General features: G+C 45.7%; 1 protein-coding gene across 2 annotated transcripts in view; it reads left to right on the top strand.

Moving 5' to 3' along the window:
* The first annotated feature begins 937 nt into the window (after positions 1-937).
* The window catches only part of CHRDL1 (chordin like 1), a 37,357-nt gene continuing 21,904 nt past the window's right edge, over positions 938-16,390 (top strand). For both annotated transcript variants that reach the window (XM_088527544.1, XM_088527545.1), the window contains exons 1-4: positions 938-1,060; positions 3,294-3,440; positions 5,343-5,455; positions 8,999-9,092. In XM_088527544.1, the coding sequence (XP_088383670.1) occupies positions 3,344-3,440; positions 5,343-5,455; positions 8,999-9,092 (304 nt within the window). In that variant the 5' untranslated portion in view covers positions 938-1,060; positions 3,294-3,343. The remainder of the gene's footprint in view (positions 1,061-3,293; positions 3,441-5,342; positions 5,456-8,998; positions 9,093-16,390) is intronic.

The raw sequence follows: 16,390 nt of genomic DNA on the forward strand, positions 1-16,390 counted from the left end.
GAGCCACTGAGGGCTTCAAGGGATGAGTTTTCCTTAGGAACATGGATTATTGCCTGTGCACACCATGCCAAAGGGTGCCAGTGTGACACAGCGGTAAGTGTGGAGCAGTGCTTTCAAAATGCTCAGTAGTAGAGCATGGTTTCTTTTCCTTTTCCTTTTTGAATAGTGAGAAAGCCATTCTTTACTACACATAGCCCGGCTCACTCATCATGTCAGGGTAGAAAACACTTAGCAAGTCATCTACCCAGCCCTGACGCTGGTACAACGTGATTTCACCCACACTGTCTTTTCAGCATTTCATCCAGCCCAGTTAAAATGGAAGGCACGAGGGTTCTGTGCACTTTCCAGCTTTCTGCAAACATCCACCAAGCCCTGGAGGTGTGTGACCTCCCAGCAGCGCTCCCTAAACACCCTGCTCCCAAAGCCGGGGAAATAGGTCGTAATTTGTTTCTCCACATGATGTCCTTTCCTACCTCACCCTTTTTCTCAGATCATTTGTCAAGGGTTCACCCGATCTCTTCTTATTAGTTACAGGGGCTACAACAAGACGGAACAGGAATGTTTGACCAAGCATATAATGTCATGAGTCATGGGTTTAGTTTAGTCCCTCCAGAATCTCAATGTGACCTTGAAACCCTCAGCACAACAGAGCGGCGCTGGGTGTCGGCACAGGGCGCCCCACGCAGCGCCGCGGCCCCGCGGGGCCCCCCGCTCGTCACGAGCCCCCTCGGGGGGGGCACACGGACGTGCCCGCGTGGGGGCAGCTCCCCGCGGGGCCGGGCGGGGCCGGGGCGGGCAGGGCAGGGGGCGGCGCGGAGCTGCCCCGGGCCCCGCAGGCTCCTCCCCGGCCCCGGCAGTGCCGGCGCGGTGCCCGGCAGCGCGGAGGGGCGCGGGGCGGGCGGACACCCGCGCGGAGGCAGCGCCGCGTCCCGAGCAGCCCGGCGGCAGGTGCCCCGGTGCGCGCGGCGGCAGCCGGCGAGCCCCGAAGGCGGCCGCAGGGGATGGCAACGTGAGCGCGGGCACGGAGCGGATCTGCGGGCGCCGAGCTCCCCCCGGGCAGGTGAGTGGCCGCCCCGCGCGCCGGTCCCCCCTCGCGGCTCGCGGTGCGGGGCAGCGCGGGGCCGGTGACGGCGGGGACAGCGAGCCCCGCTCCGCGCTGCCGCCCCGCGCGGGACGCGCCGATAACCAACAGGTTAATCCGGACCGAGGTGCTTCAAATGCAGGGATATTTTTAGGACGGTGCCCTTTGGGGAAACGCAGGGAGTGTGCTAATAGTGCAAAGTATGTGTTGATATTTGGAGTAACAACAATGCAGAAATTAAAGGGAATTAAGAAAGACATCAAAAGTCCCGTGCGCGCTGTTAACTCCTGCGCCTCCCTCCCCGCGCCGCAGCGGTGCGAGCTCCAAACACTCCTTCCTTTGGAAGACGTTTAGTATGGCTGGATTTCTGAGCTCTTCCTCACCGACCCGGCAGGCAGGTAAAGAGCTGCACAAAGGATTATTGTGCTCCGCTTATAAATAATATTTGCTTAGGCAGCCCCCAGAAAGGCCGAAGTATTTGAACATTCCCATTTCTGCCAGTGCCAGGGATGTGCTACTGTTGTTTGCAGAGCAGGCACTATGTCCCGGGACTAAACGGTGAGGTTCTCCTGTTAAACAATTCTTAAAAGTTTGTTTGGCTTGCAAGTGTCCTGTGTGATTTGAAGATGTTGAAAGAAAAACATGACTTCAGCTTTTCTTGTGAGGTTGGAATATTATTCTCTGCTTCCAAAATAAATGGAAAATCATATTTTGTTGCTGCATAGGGAGGGTGCATTCCGAGCAGCCTTGTGCGTGTGGATGCTCTAGGCTCAGCGCGTGTTATTCCGAGCGAGCCTGCTGGGCATGGGGGCTCGGGCAGCCACGGGCAAGGTCCTTTTGGGATGGATGTGTTTTGGGAGCGCTGAGGGCAGAAGCCCTGGCCGGCAGGAAAGGCACCCCAGGGAGATGCAGTGAGGCTCCCTCTCCCAGGCCCCGCAGGATTGTCCTGCTAAGGAATGGGCTATTGAGGGCTGGGGAACCTGCAGCGGCTTCTTTATGGTTTGAATAACATTTCAGTTAGATTGTCTAAACAGTCCATATGCTGGTTAATTCTGCAGGTTCGTGTGTAGCAAGCACTGCTGCCTTGCGTATCAGCCAACTGAAACCTCTTCTATATGGTGCTGCTATTAACTTGAACTCCAAAGAGGTCAAATTAGTTTACAAAGCAGATTGTTTATTTTTCCGACAGTGAATCTCTTTTTCACTTTCAGAAACTCCTTGTGAATCCCCTTGCAAGCTGTTCAAATCAAAACCAGTCCTTCCAATGCTGTAAATTTGGGGAAAGTGTATTTGGGGAAGATAATACTTTTGTAATGATGTCTGAACAGTAAAGAGCCTACACATTTCTTAATTTAGAATCTTATGTTGGTTATTAAAAATAAATAAATTCTACTTTAGGTAATTATTCTCCCACTTTGAGTATTTCCTTTATTATTATAAAATAATTCATCTTCAAAAAAGCCAGAAAAAACGTAAGCAGAATGGTGCTTGCAGCAAACACAGCACTATCTCGGACAACGATACATCAGGCTGTGCTCCATGTGCAAGGTTAGGATAGTAAAGATGCACAAGAGTGGGGATGGAGGGCCATTCCCGGCTTGTGCCTTCCGATTTCAAGGCGACGAAAGGGTTAACAGTAGGAAAATTAATTACACGCAATGGCAGAACAATAGTCTCAGGAGATGGGGGGTGAATTCAATAGTGGTGGAAGCCCATTAGATTCAATGAGGAAGATTCCCACTGACTGCAGCATGGCCAGCGTTTCACCCCAAGTCTCTATTGCCACTTTGTGGGGCTAACGCAGCAGGAAATATCCACGGTTAATTTTATGTTACATGTTACAACTGTCACTTGTATTTCCTTACTTACGTCCAAAAGAGCTGTTCTGCAAAAATACTGAAGTAGTTTTTTTCATGAAAGAGAACTTTATCAGTTCAGCTTGCCTCACACCTGCGTATCTCTGCTGGGGAGCAAGATAAGGGCTTTCTAGGATGCAGTTTCTATGTTTCAGCTTTCAAGAATGGGAATGAGGTCCCTTTTCCAAGTATGAAACGATCTAAAGCTAAAGCTGTTTCTGTTGAATGAAGGGGTCTGATGCAGAGATTTTTTGGTTGGGGCAGTTTCAGGATTCTGTGTGCTGGCTGAAATTAAGTCAGAGAACTTAAGTATCTTACAGCTCCTAGTTTGAGTTTTGTCTTTTTCTTTCCAACAGCTCCCCATTCTCTACTTTGGAGGCTCCTTCTTTCACTTTTGTTGCTAAAGATGAGAAGAAAGTGGAGATTGGAGAACTTTCACTTTATCTTTTTCACTGTGCTCTGTCTCCTTTTCCTAGACGGAGGTAAACTAGAACAAGTAAAACGTAAGTAACTTTCAAATCCCACTGCCACATTCACTCGCGTTTGGAGTTTTCCTTCTATTTGACAAATGCATTTTGGAAATGATCTTCAAACAAAGATGTTCCGAGCACTGGGGCACATGGGCTTGCACTCGGAGCCCGCTCGCAGCCTTCTTCCTGCTAATCTTTCATTTAGGAGGAGCAGGTCGCACCCACAACCGGGCTGCGTTTCCCTGAAGCCGAGCGGGCTTCATTGCGACCCAGGGAACATAACACATCAGCTGAAGAATCTGTTTAATTTCAAATGCTCCAAATCAGGAGAGTACTTAAAGCCATTTTAGTGACCTCTATAAACATCTGACGGATTATCTGGATTTTGTCCCATGTGTAAGACTATTGTGCTGAGGTTTTCAGCTAGTGTAAAGTTCTTCCAAGACTGCTCTGTGGTGTTCCAAAAACAACCTCATATGAACTGGATTAGATATATCCTTTGAGAAAATTAAAGGTCTAAGCGCTGTCAAAAACTTGATGACATGCATTGAAAAGAACACAAACAAAGCAAAGAGAATATTTCTACAGAGCCTGTCATCCATGGGAGATGTTAACACATTTCAGAAAGCCTGGCAAGGAGGGATAACTGCCCACAAAAGTCTGTAGAAGTTCCTGCCTGCTGCAGCCTTGTTAGCGGCTCTCTGGAAGGCTTTCCCCACCTGTGCACGTGGGTCTTGGCTTTCCTCTTGCAGAGCATGTTGCCTGCACTTGAGAAGTAGTTAAAAACTTCAGCTCAGTGTCAGCAGCTTCTGCTTGTAAGTAGGTAGATGAAAAAGGGGGAAAAATAAAAAAGAGGAAAAAGGAGGGGGAAAGGGTTTAGAGACGGCCTTCTTGCTCACAAGCAAACACTGTGTGGGTCTCCCTGCTCAGAGAAAGTGGAGAGAGGAATCACCAGCCTGCACTTCAGCCAGCTGTTTCTCCACACCCTGCATTTCACTTGTCAGACTGTTGTACATAGTCAAAGCAGAGCACTTCGCAGTTGCTACTTAGCAATCTCTACCTCTTGCTACCTCCTTTTAGCTCAGGGAATGTTAAACAAGCTCCTTCCCTGGACTGTCTCTTGGAAGACATGCAGTTTGCTATTCTAAAATACCATTTATACTGAGGATGGTGAATCAAGCTGAGCTTTGACATCATTAAGATAACAGCAAGTACTTCTCTCATGGACATTTTGCCCTAATAAAACCCTTTCTACTGAAGAGATTTGAGGTCTTAATGTGACATTATAATGTGACAGTGAGAGGCAGTAACATCTGGAAGGTAGACAGACTCCTGCAAAAGTACACCTGGAAGATTAGAAGTGCTTAAACAACTGGGAAGCTGATGTATTGGGTTGATGTACCCAACCCAAAGTGTTTTGAAACAACTGAATTGTTAAAATATGGTGATGCTGAATATCAGTGTAAATGCAATGCACCCATCTTCTGTTTGTAGTTCTCTCTGCTGTAGTGCTTGGGCTTTTCCTGAGTGGAGGAAGTTACTTTGGCTTAGCAATGAACAGGTTTTGTTTCCTATGAACCTGTCTGAGTCATTGAAAGCTTTAACTTTGTGACCTAAACAGGATCTGAACCTACATTTTCCCTAAGTGAAAGGCCCAGCTCCCCCTGCTTCAGGAGCTGCAGCTTTGGAGAAGATGAGAGGTCACTTTATTTAGTTTAGTTTGGGAAGTTAGAAATAACAGCATCAAAAACTAAGGGTATCCTAATTATCAAGTGTGATTCTCCAGAGAAAGTAAAAAAGTAATTCTTCACCAAATTTTGCCTATGAGACTCAAACATGGTCTACAGAGAAAGCTGCAGACATAAAACATGGCTGTGGAAAGCATGGCAGGGGATCACTTCTTCACTGCTCTTTCAATTCTTCCCTGTTTTACAGATTCAGATACGTACTGTGTGTTTCAAGATAAGAAGTACCGCGTAGGAGAGAGATGGCACCCTTACCTAGAGCCCTACGGCCTTGTTTACTGCGTTAACTGTCTCTGCTCAGAGGTAGGACTCTCAGCTACGGCTCTTACAACTTCTGCCTCTTGGGGCCTTTACCTTCTATCTACCCCAGGGCAGAGCCCAGCCTGGTTTGCTCTGGGGTTCTGGTTTGTGCTGGGTTTCCTGTAGGTTGTAGATAATAGAGGCAGGTGATCCAGGGAGAGCAGTAACAGATGAAGCTGAGACTGGCACAAATACTTGCACAGGACGGACATGAAGGCTCCAACAGGCAGAGGAATGGGTACGGTTGTGCAATGTACCAGTTTGGTTGTGTTTTGATCTAAAGACAGTGCCCACAGTCTCCAAAAGGCATTTCCACACCCAGGGCATCTGCTGTCTTACCGTGCTGAAGGAGGAGCAAGGGGTATCGCCATTTACAGAAACCTCGGAGAGAGGAATGAGGCAATGAAAAATGAGACAAGGATGGACACGGGGAGCAGCGGGACTTGGCAAGGACATGAAAGGATGGGCCCTTTTGCTGCCATTAGTTGATGCCTGATGCTAAGACACAGCAGTCACAGACCCCCTAAGCATGTCCTATGCAGCTTGGCGGGGACAGGAAAATGAGGGCAGAATTTGTCCCTTGAAGTACTTTAAAAATGACTAAACAATAAGGGATCTTAATCACTAACATATGAGACACTCCAGATGCTGAATTTTGCCTGCTGTATTTAATGTGAAAGAAAATCTTCTTGGCTATTCTCCCCCTGCAAGTGTAAAATATTGGGCCCCTGTGCAGGATTTTGCTCTGAGGGATCTGCTACTACACTGTTGTGCAGAGATACACAAACAGTAGTCCCACAGCTTGGCTGCATCTCACATCTGTGCACAGAGCATCTGTAGGAGCATAGGAAAAGGAAGAGAAAAGCCTCCCTTTTGAGCTAATAGGAGCTTCCATTCCCTGTTGTTGATCTGTGTGCAAAAGCTGAAAGCTCGCTCAGAAACAGTGTGTGGTAAAACACTCATCAAACTGCTGGAAGGCTGTGCCGTGGGTGGGGATGAAATTGCTGGGAGCCCCAGAGACATGGATACAAGTCATTGCTCAATGGCTTTCAGGAAGATGTTGGAGAGCCCAGCGGGCTGGACAAGCACAAGTAACCTCCCCTGGAGAGCAGCGGTGCCGAGCGGGCCGGCCCGTGCACTGCGAGTGCCCGCGGCGGGACGTAGTTTGTTCCTGTCCTGCTCTCACGCAGGTGAAAGAACAGAGTGGCAGTGGAGGACAGCGAGGGGAACAAAAGTGGAAGCTCTGCTTGTTCCCTGGCTCTGGGCTCCGGTTGTCGCTCACCCTGTTTTACCTCTGATGTGCAGTGAGGGGGCACGACACAGCTAGGAGACACCGGGTGAGTGCTGGAGCGGGACTGTCTTGTTGCCTGGGAGGAAGCCCCCAAGGAGCATCCGCAGCATCCAGCTCCAGCCTTTTCTTTGAGCTTTCTGCGGGACAAGAGAAATGCCACTAGAGCACTGGTCTGCAGTGAGAACTCCAGATCAGCAGGAACTCTCAGTCATTATTGATTTTAATAAAATTAAGGCTACTAAAGGCTAAAATTAAGGCATTAGGTAACATCCTAGGGCCACAGGCACAGACCTTATAACATTACAGCATGAAGAAAGGAAAACAGAGTTTGCCACAGATAGTGAATAAGAGAAGGCTGAGTGTCACCCACTGTGACGCCCCGGCAGGACACCAGCTACACAAAGGGCGTGCACTGAGTCTGGAGCAGCATCTCCTCCCTCGCCCTACACAGAAAAGCAAACACGTCCCCAGGGCTCCTCATCAGCCCTGGGAGCACCACGAGCCCCGGATGGCTGAGGGGGATCCCAACACCAGCTCTACCCAGTGCCCCCAGCCCAGCACACACACTGCTGATGTGCATACAAGGCAAACCTAAGCAAACAGAGGCCAAATTATTCTATAAGGCATTAAAATATCCTGGTTTTGTGTGGTATTGTTTTTTTAAAGTTAGGATTTGCACACTCGAACCAGAATAAAACTGAACATAATTCAGTGTCTTCACCCCGCTCCTTTTTCTTCCCCTCCCTGCATACACAGCGGAGACAGTTAACTCTTACTGTCTGCTAAATAAGAGCACTCACAATTTGCCAGATCATTATTTCACTCTGTAAAGCAGAGCAGCCTCCTGCCTGTGTTCAAAATCAGATCTGCAGACTTGAGGGGCTACAAGAAGAGCCCTTTGCACGTAGCTCGGCTGGGACGGCTGAGCAGAGCCCGGCGCGGTATCCGACCCAGAGCCGCTCACCACGGCTCTGACTCACGGGGGAGCCTCGGAGCTCTCGTCCCCCTCAGGTCACCAGGGCTCCGTCTCCCAAATATCTCAGTGAACGTCAGCATGAGTCCCATTAAGCACAAGCACGTGGCGGGACTAGTAAGCAAAAGGGGAGGGAGGCCGTGTTGTGAGAAGCTCTGTGCCTGAGGCCAGCAGAGTCACTAGCCTCCTCTGGGCTTCAGCGCTTAGAGGAGTCCTGTAGTCCCTGTCATCCAACAAGTCACCCCTGCTCTGTAAAGTCAGTATATTTAATTTCAGTCTTTATATCAGAAAGGGATGCCAATATCACCTTCAGAGCAACTTTCAGAGATGCACAGACATAGTCTGTGGCTAGTAATGATCTGCCAACAATGTGATTCTAGCCTCTAGCCAGCAGACATTTAGAAGCCAAAGGATTATTTTGAAGGAGGTGGCTAGAAAAGCCGACACATAAAATCTGAGCCTGCAGCTCCCCTGGAACCATCTCAGTGCTCCGGAGGGCGCAGGAAAATGAAGTGGCCTCGTTTCTAATGCCACCCAAAGGACAGTCATAGCATAGGATCAGTGTCCATGCTGAGAGATCTTTCTTGCTATAAACATGAGCAACTCCGATCTAATTTAGGAGGATGAATTATAGATGGGAAATGGGAATCTGAAATGGATAGTCTTTTCTGGTTACAGACACTGGAGACTGAAATTTCACTGTATTTTAATTATAAACCAAGCTTAGATGTGGTCAGAAAGAAGATTATGTTAATGACAGGAATAATGAATACTATTCTCAAACTTGCTCGTATTTCTTAGAAAAATGGCTACTTCCCAACTTGTGTTCTTTGTGTACCAGGGAGCCCATCACAGGCAAACAAAAGACACTCCACAGTTTTCAGGAAAAAATACAGGCACTATTGTCTCTTGCGGGCTTAAACTAACCCTCCGTAGGGGATATCTCAGAGACCTACTATTCACTATCAGAGTCTTAGCTCTGCAAAAGCAATTCTTCAGCATAATCTGTTCTAAAGAAAACATGGATGAAGATTGTTGAAATCCATTTATAAGCACTTCCTATCATTCTAGTGGTTGCACGGGTTTATGCTACGTTCTGACCTGCAGCATAAATCCAGAGGCAGCGGAAGCAGGCTGTGCTTACCACAGTGCGAGTGAAATCAGGATGTTGTTAAAGAAAAAAAAAGATGGTTTACAAATATCTTGCTGTAGAACGGAGAGCATAGAAACCTGCAAATTGGCCCATCCCATTAAAACACTTTTTTTCACTTTCTGCCTGCAGAATGGAAATGTGCTGTGCAGCAGGATACGATGCCCAAGCCTACACTGTCCTTCTCCCGTGCACGTACCCCAGCTGTGCTGCCCCCGATGCCCAGGTAATTTATATTAATGACACACGGTGCTTTCTGCAATAGCTCTTTACTGTGCCGAGTAGCAGCAGTCGTGAAATGTCAGTGCTAGAAAACTTCTGAGAAGTAAATGTCCTTCTGTACCCATGCAGGTCAAGAGGGTGACTGGCTCTAGAGTAAGATATAGTATTTTCTGTGGTGGTTTCTTTTCAGAAAATCAGAAGCATAGGTTTCGGGAGGGATCAGCTAAGGTGCTAAGTCTGGACCCTTCCAAGCAGGCAGAAGGCAGAAGTTCATTTCACAGAGTGCGAGGCGCATTCCCTCCTCTCAACTCTACCGCAATAAACACCCAGTCCCACAGCCCTCCTTCAGTCCCTGCTTGGTGCTTTCCAAAGGAGCAGGCGAAAATACATCGTTCCTTGCAATGGTTCTCTGTTAATACATAATTTGAAATTGCTGCGGCAAACGCGCATTTGTATAATATCGCTATGCAAGCAGCCTGGTAATGTTTGCCTCCTACCTCTCGTACCCAGGCACCGCTTCATAATTACTAGGCACTGTTGTAAATCACAGAAGCAGTGCTGTGGAAGTTTATGGCTATATAAATCCAATTGGATACTGTATAGTAAATTCTTCCAGACTGTACATTTATTATATACTCATTATTAAGAACCAGTGTATGAAAGCGACTGGGCAGGATCTTTCATGAGGCTGTTCAAGCATTCCCGACATGGCCTAATGGCTGCTACATCTGACTGGGGCTTTTCCCTAAATGTCTCTCTTAGTGGCACCCCTCATTTCCACGCATAAAAGAGTATTCATGCAGCGTCAAGGAAAGGGGTTTATTTGACTCGCTCCAGAGAGAGTGTCATTGTCTGAGGAAAACAGCTGTTTCCTGACCCAAACCTGTGAGCAGAGGGTGCAGGGACCCGTTAGCTGCTCAGCAGGGAGCAGAGCGGACCTGTTGCTCTCACTGGAGTGTAGCTGGAACCCACTCGTCAATTTTTGGTAGGGTTCATCAATCCAGATAGTGCTCTTTGCATCTAGAGAGATGAATCCCTGCTGTTTTGGACACAGACACCTACGCACCTACGTTGTTACTGTCGGTAGCTGAGGGAAAGGCGTCCCATCCTTCCTGCAGCATGTTCCTGCCTCGTCCCAGGGTACAAAGAGCATGTATATTATGTATGCCGTAAGATGGTAACAGCTGGTTTTAACAGAATGACAGCTATCATTGAAGGGATGCAGCAGCTTCCCAAACTTATATGATTAATTCCTGCTCATCAGGGTTTCCTCCAAGACATTTCCTAGCACTTTGTCTTTTCTATCTTGTTCAGTAAGCAGTACTTCTTTGCATAGACCTCTGTATAGTCAACGAAAGCAACCTGATCCAATTTACAGATAAAAATGCGTCATAACTACTGTCGCTGTATCTTTATGGCTTTCTGATCACAAGGTATTTCTCTGGTGACTGCTGAGGGAGCCCAGGTAAAAAGCTTATCTCGATACTTACTTTTTGGACAGCTAAAGCTAAAAAAGAGATCCCATTCTTGTATGTAATTGGCATTTGTGACAGGAAGTGTTTTTTTAATATCTTTGCTCAGTATTTAGTATATAATCATAAATGCTTCTAGACTGATTGTATCTGACTGAAGTGCTTTTTGGTAGTGAGCTGTGGCTTTTCTCAGTACGCCTGGCTGTGAGTGTGCTGATGACACCAATGGAGAACCTAAGGCATTCTGCAATAACCTAGAGAGAGTGAGTAAGGGCCCCTGCAAACTCTCCAATATCTCTTATCGAATAAAGTTCTTGTTATTCAGAGAGCCTTCAGCAAGCATTTTATACTGTGTGTTTAAACTGATAAGTCCTGAAAAATATCAGCACGAGCCTTTCCTGAATTATGATTCATTACCTTCCCTTCACCCCTCCCAGAATCCAGCTGCAGCCTATCTGCCACATATGATGGGCTGTTAAATTGTTGCAGTATGAGTTGGGCATTAGAAAATATGAGTAAGAATGCTCCTAGGCAATACTTTTTTCCTTAATTGAATGTGTGATTCACATATAGATCTGCGCTGATATTAGGCAAATCACAAGAATCTCCTGTGATTTCCATGGTTATTTGTATTCTGCTTTCTGCAGTGATTACAGACCTCGTATTTGCATGCTCTGTGTTCAGTTGTAATGTTCATGCCTGACCTGCACAGGATCTCCATCATTACTCTTGCACATCCCATTCCACTTTTCTGTTTCCATGTGTCTGACATAAGATGTCTTTTGTGCAGCATCCCAGGATACACAGGAATTTCACCTCTCATGTTCCCTAGATTATTTTTTAGTGGAAGATGCCTAAGCTCTGGCCATTAGCCATAGATTTGAATCACTCTCATAAATGCTTGTTACAGTCTGTCACATATGTTTGTCCTCTCTTTCCCCAGCTGCATTTCAGAATTGAGCAGTGCTAGTCGCAGTGACCTCTGGCTCTTCCTCCTGACTTTCTGCAGGCCCTGTAGAGCGTAACTGCCCAAATAAGTGCCTCCTTATTTAATGAAGCTGGGGTAATGCCAGGAGGCAGCAACTTTCATTGGAAACTGAACTTCATAACCACCTATGTGGAGGAGCTGTTGAAGGGATTCCTTTGACAAAAGTTGGCATTGCTCCCCCCTTGGAATTAATGTCTCCCGCGTCCAAAGTGACACTGGTCTTGCTGGCACAAAGGGATGCAGTGTTTGTATCCTGTCTCCCTGGCACCAGCCACCATGAATCCTAAATACTTGTCAGACATATATTATGAAGCATCTTCCACTTTTTGACAGCAGTTTGTCCTACCAGCTTCTACCAGATTAGTTGCTAGCATTTTCATAGATTGTTGAAACTTACTCTTCACAGTTTGGGCAAAATCCAGACCTTGTGTCTTCCACTGAACTAAATATTCCTCTGAAAAATATTTTGTTTTATTATCTCAATTAAGATTCTTATCATCACACACACGACCAACAAAACTAGCTCCCCATCTCCCTGGGACTTTTTTTGCCCTCCTTGGTGAGCCCCAGCCGGACGTCAGGGGCTCTGGTGCCCTGGCTGGCAGTCTGTGGTCAGATATGCTAAGCTGGGCTAAGGGTTTTCACCTGAACTGGGACTAGAACTGCACATTGTAGCACAGCCTCAGAGCTTGAACTGCCTTCTCCCACCTCAGGATACTCCAGGCAGCCCCGAGGAGAGATGGTCTGCAGAGTGAGGGAGATAATTTACGGCCCTTTTTAGAGATGGATCAGCTCTGGTGCTGCCAAGAGGACTTCAGACCTGCTACCTCCTGTCATGAAAATAAGTTTAATATACAAGTTCTTAAAGCATCTTTATGGCACTATTATGGACAGTGCTTTTACAAACAGAACATTTATGCTAAACTGTTCAGATGCTACACTGAATGTTTGTCACTGAAAGCTCTCGGACTCTTGTTTAAGAATTGAATTTTTGAATACACTGGGGAATATGTAAATACAAGACGGAACAAGCTTGCACCAGAAATAAAGATGCATAGTGCAAGATTTAGACAGGGTTTCCATATTGCATTTCCTGGTTTGATTTCTCAGTGGATTAGACTGCACGCTGATGTATGAATCAGCCCATCTGGGTCCAGTATTTTTTAAGCTTGCTGCCATGACTGAACATAGTGGATTCCAGGAACATTCATGATTAGTAACATATTTATGTCTAGGCCTCAGTGGTACTATGATTTTTCTGTCTATATTGAAACCAAGCTACTTTTCTGATGTACTTTTCATTGTTACTTAGATATTGAAATAACAGCAAAATGTCGGGTGGTACATATATAAAAACTTGGACCAAACACAAAGACGGACCAGATCAGGTATCTGACCATTGTGGTCTGAGAACAACACCTAAAAATAAATGAGGCTATATCTACATGATAAACTGCAGCTTGACTTAGTGATACCCACACTTGCAAAGTGCTAGCTACTTTAGAGCCTGGATTAGGGCAGCATAGAGCTCACTGCAGGGTAAAACCCTCTTAAGAAGCACATGCCCAAATTCAGTGTGTAAGATGAAAAATACAGTAAGAGTTTTCATTTTATGAAAGACTTGAAAAACTATGGAGAAACCTTATAAAATTCATCGTTAGTGGAAAACATCAATAGCAGCTACTGATTGCGATACTGAATTCTGAGTCCACTACGCACATCACGTTTGATGCATCAAGGGTACTTAGACTGGGTGGGATTAAGGATCTTGGAGGAGTATCTCTGCATAAGTCATTATTTGAGAAAGGTTAGATCTTGGCAGAAATCTTGAGATGAAAAAATCAAAGGCAGCACAAACAACAGTTATATTTGGCATTGAAACTACAACGTTACAATAGCTGCGGTTCCTACAAGCGCTGTGAGCAAGGCAGCCTTCACGCAGCTCCGCTGTATCTATCAAGCACTAGTCCTGGAGGAGATCAAACATCTGACCGAAACATCACCTACAAAGTCCAATCTGTCAGTGATGGGGTAATGTACCACACGTACAACCAAAAATCCCTTGACGTGTCTCCATAAAAAATACAGTGCTAAGAAAGTGAGGAAGAAGAGAATTCAATGTGCAGAGCAATCTGCAAAATTACTATTGAAATACAAAAGCAAGGAGACTTTATCATCAATATGAATGCTGAAAAGCCCTAACAATACATTTTAGATTTAGATTTAATATATTGTTATTCATACAACACTGTCTATAGTTTTGGAAGCAGCAGGGTTGTCTGTCGGATAATATAAAAACAGTCAGACCCCTGGAAATCTTGACCACTTGCAACCTTCATGCATGCTTCTGTGTGAACTGTTCATCCAGAGAGTAATACCTGCCTATATTCCTTACCTGATTAACATCTCTCTGAAATTCATAACCACCTTGCCAGTGAGTCCTACTATGGTTGCTCTCCTGACACTAAGGAATAGACAACTGGCACTTGAATAAGAGAATATTGACAGAATTATGAGTCTGGAGCTATAGGCACATCTCACTTTCTGGAAAGCCTGGCCACATTCTCAGCATCCTGGCCACTTTGTTACATGTTCAGCATCGGCCTCATTTCATGGAAGAAATGGTGCATGCTCTGCTCCCCTCTAATGTCCGTCGTTATCTTATCGCTGTCTGTAACCCAGCTTCCAATATGCACTGAGGAAAGCAGGTACCTGCACGTGTGGAGGGCAGGATTAGAAGTTCAAGCCTTTGGATTGACGCGATGGCTTGATCAGAATTTTTCCAATGCAACTGTTTCATCAGAGCTTCAGAGATACCTCAGACAGGATTCAAAATGTACTAAAACTTCTTTCAATTTGTTTCCTTGGCTGGGAGAGTGATTGATATATTCATATAATGCTTCAACCTTACACCAGGAATTAAAGCAAAGCAAACTAGAAAGTGTTTTATAACTACTTCGGAGTTTTTGTTTTTTTTTATGCCACTATAAAAGAAAACACAGGAAATTAAGCTGCAGAAAATATATTAAAATAATGTGAAGAGCCTGTCTTTGGCCCTAGAAAGCTAAAAAAAAACCAAAACCCAACAACCTTCTGAGTGTTTAAACTGAAACTACATCTTTGGCATGAATCTGTATGAAAGTTCATACTGCCTAGATAAGGTGCTACTAGTACCTTCAAGCAATGAGTTTCATATACTTTCTACCATCTGATTGTATTAAAGACTAGCCGCTGCGCTTAACTCTGAATTACATGGGAGTTTTTGGAGCTTAACCTTGTTCTTGAAGTTATTTTAATGTAAAGCATTTCGTACCTTAATATCTTTGACACCTGCATCACTGAGAGGCACATATGGATTTTGTTTAGGACTTGTGTTTGCAGTTTTTGGATAGCACAGCTTTTCGATCCAAATTGATCATCAACCTTAGCCACTGCTTTAAAAGCAACATGACTGAACTGTTTTTGTTGTTTTTTTAAAGGGACCTTCACACATCATTTATGTTTCTTTAAATCAGAGGTTTATAAGAAGCTTGTGATGCAGGGACTGAGGGAAAGGCCAAATGCAGAGGGACTGAGGGACTGATCCTCTGTCTACTATAGTCAATGAGCAAATTTCTATTAGCTTTGATAGTTTTTGGACTAAGCCTTCTATGACAACAGATGTAGCTATTGACTGTGATATAGTCCCTTCTCTAGAAATGCTAAGTAATATGGTAGAAATGTGAGACAGAAGGTAAAAGAGGAAACTGCCTTTACACCGTCCCACACAGAGTAGGTGTTTAGGCCAGATTCGAAACCTATTTCATTCAATGGACTTCAGATCAGACCTTGAGGTGACACATTTGTGTAGAGGAAAAACAAAAGTAAAGAGAATTCTTAATAGGAGAAAAATCAATTTGCTCTTTTACACTACTGTAATCCTCCAAGGATTCCTGCCACAAAGATTATTTAAAATAATACTAAGTAAAACCTCAAAGATAACCTTGCACTGAAACAACGTAAGAGGTTTTTTATACCTGAGGTTCTTGCATTCCCAGGAGATGATGAATAAGAACTTAGTTCCAGTGATGAAATAGCTGTAAAATATTTGTGCTTTATCATTTTTGACATGAGAGTGGTGAAAACATTTGCTTTTTCAGCAGCTGGTGTGTGGACTTTGCAACAGTCTAACGGAAAAGCCACTTGTGGCAGCAGACGCTGACGGTCCCTGGGGCTGGGGTTAGCGGGGCAGCCCGAGGCTGCACGAGCAGCAGGCTGGGGAGGTGCTCACTGCCTGCACGGGCAGCGCAAGCTCCAGGGCTTCCCGGGGCAGCCGCAAGCAAGAGGCCACCACGGATACTGAGGATTGGCAAATAACGGAAATAGAGCACACACTAGCCAAACACCGTGACACGTGTGCCCCGGGCTACCAGTGCTACACAGACTCCCTGCCAGCTTTTCCTCTCTGTATCTCTCTGGCCCTCTCACCAAGTTACCCCACACCTCACAGTCCTGCCGTGTGTGATCCAAGAGCACTACCAGCACCAAAGACCTCTCGGGGAAAAGAACCACGTTGGCAGCAGGAGGAACTCCAGATTCCCAGCTCTGTGCTTCTTTGCGGCAGCCCTTCCACCGCGCGAGATAAGCACTAACTGCATCTCTGCGTCCAAAGGGAGGCCACTGCTGTCACTGTGCTCTACTTTCACTGGGACTGCAGGAAAACAGGCAAATGTTCTGCATGATATACAAATATTGCTATTTGTGAATGAATGCACTGCATAAACACAGATGAATATTATTTATGTGATCCTTTTCCCATATAAGCATGAGGATCATTTTGAAAATTATATATATATTCTAAAC

This window comes from Tinamus guttatus, unplaced genomic scaffold, assembly GCF_059628265.1.
Source record: "Tinamus guttatus ecotype Peru unplaced genomic scaffold, ASM5962826v1 Tinamus_guttatus_pri_ptg000287l, whole genome shotgun sequence".
Taxonomy (NCBI): domain Eukaryota; kingdom Metazoa; phylum Chordata; class Aves; order Tinamiformes; family Tinamidae; genus Tinamus; species Tinamus guttatus.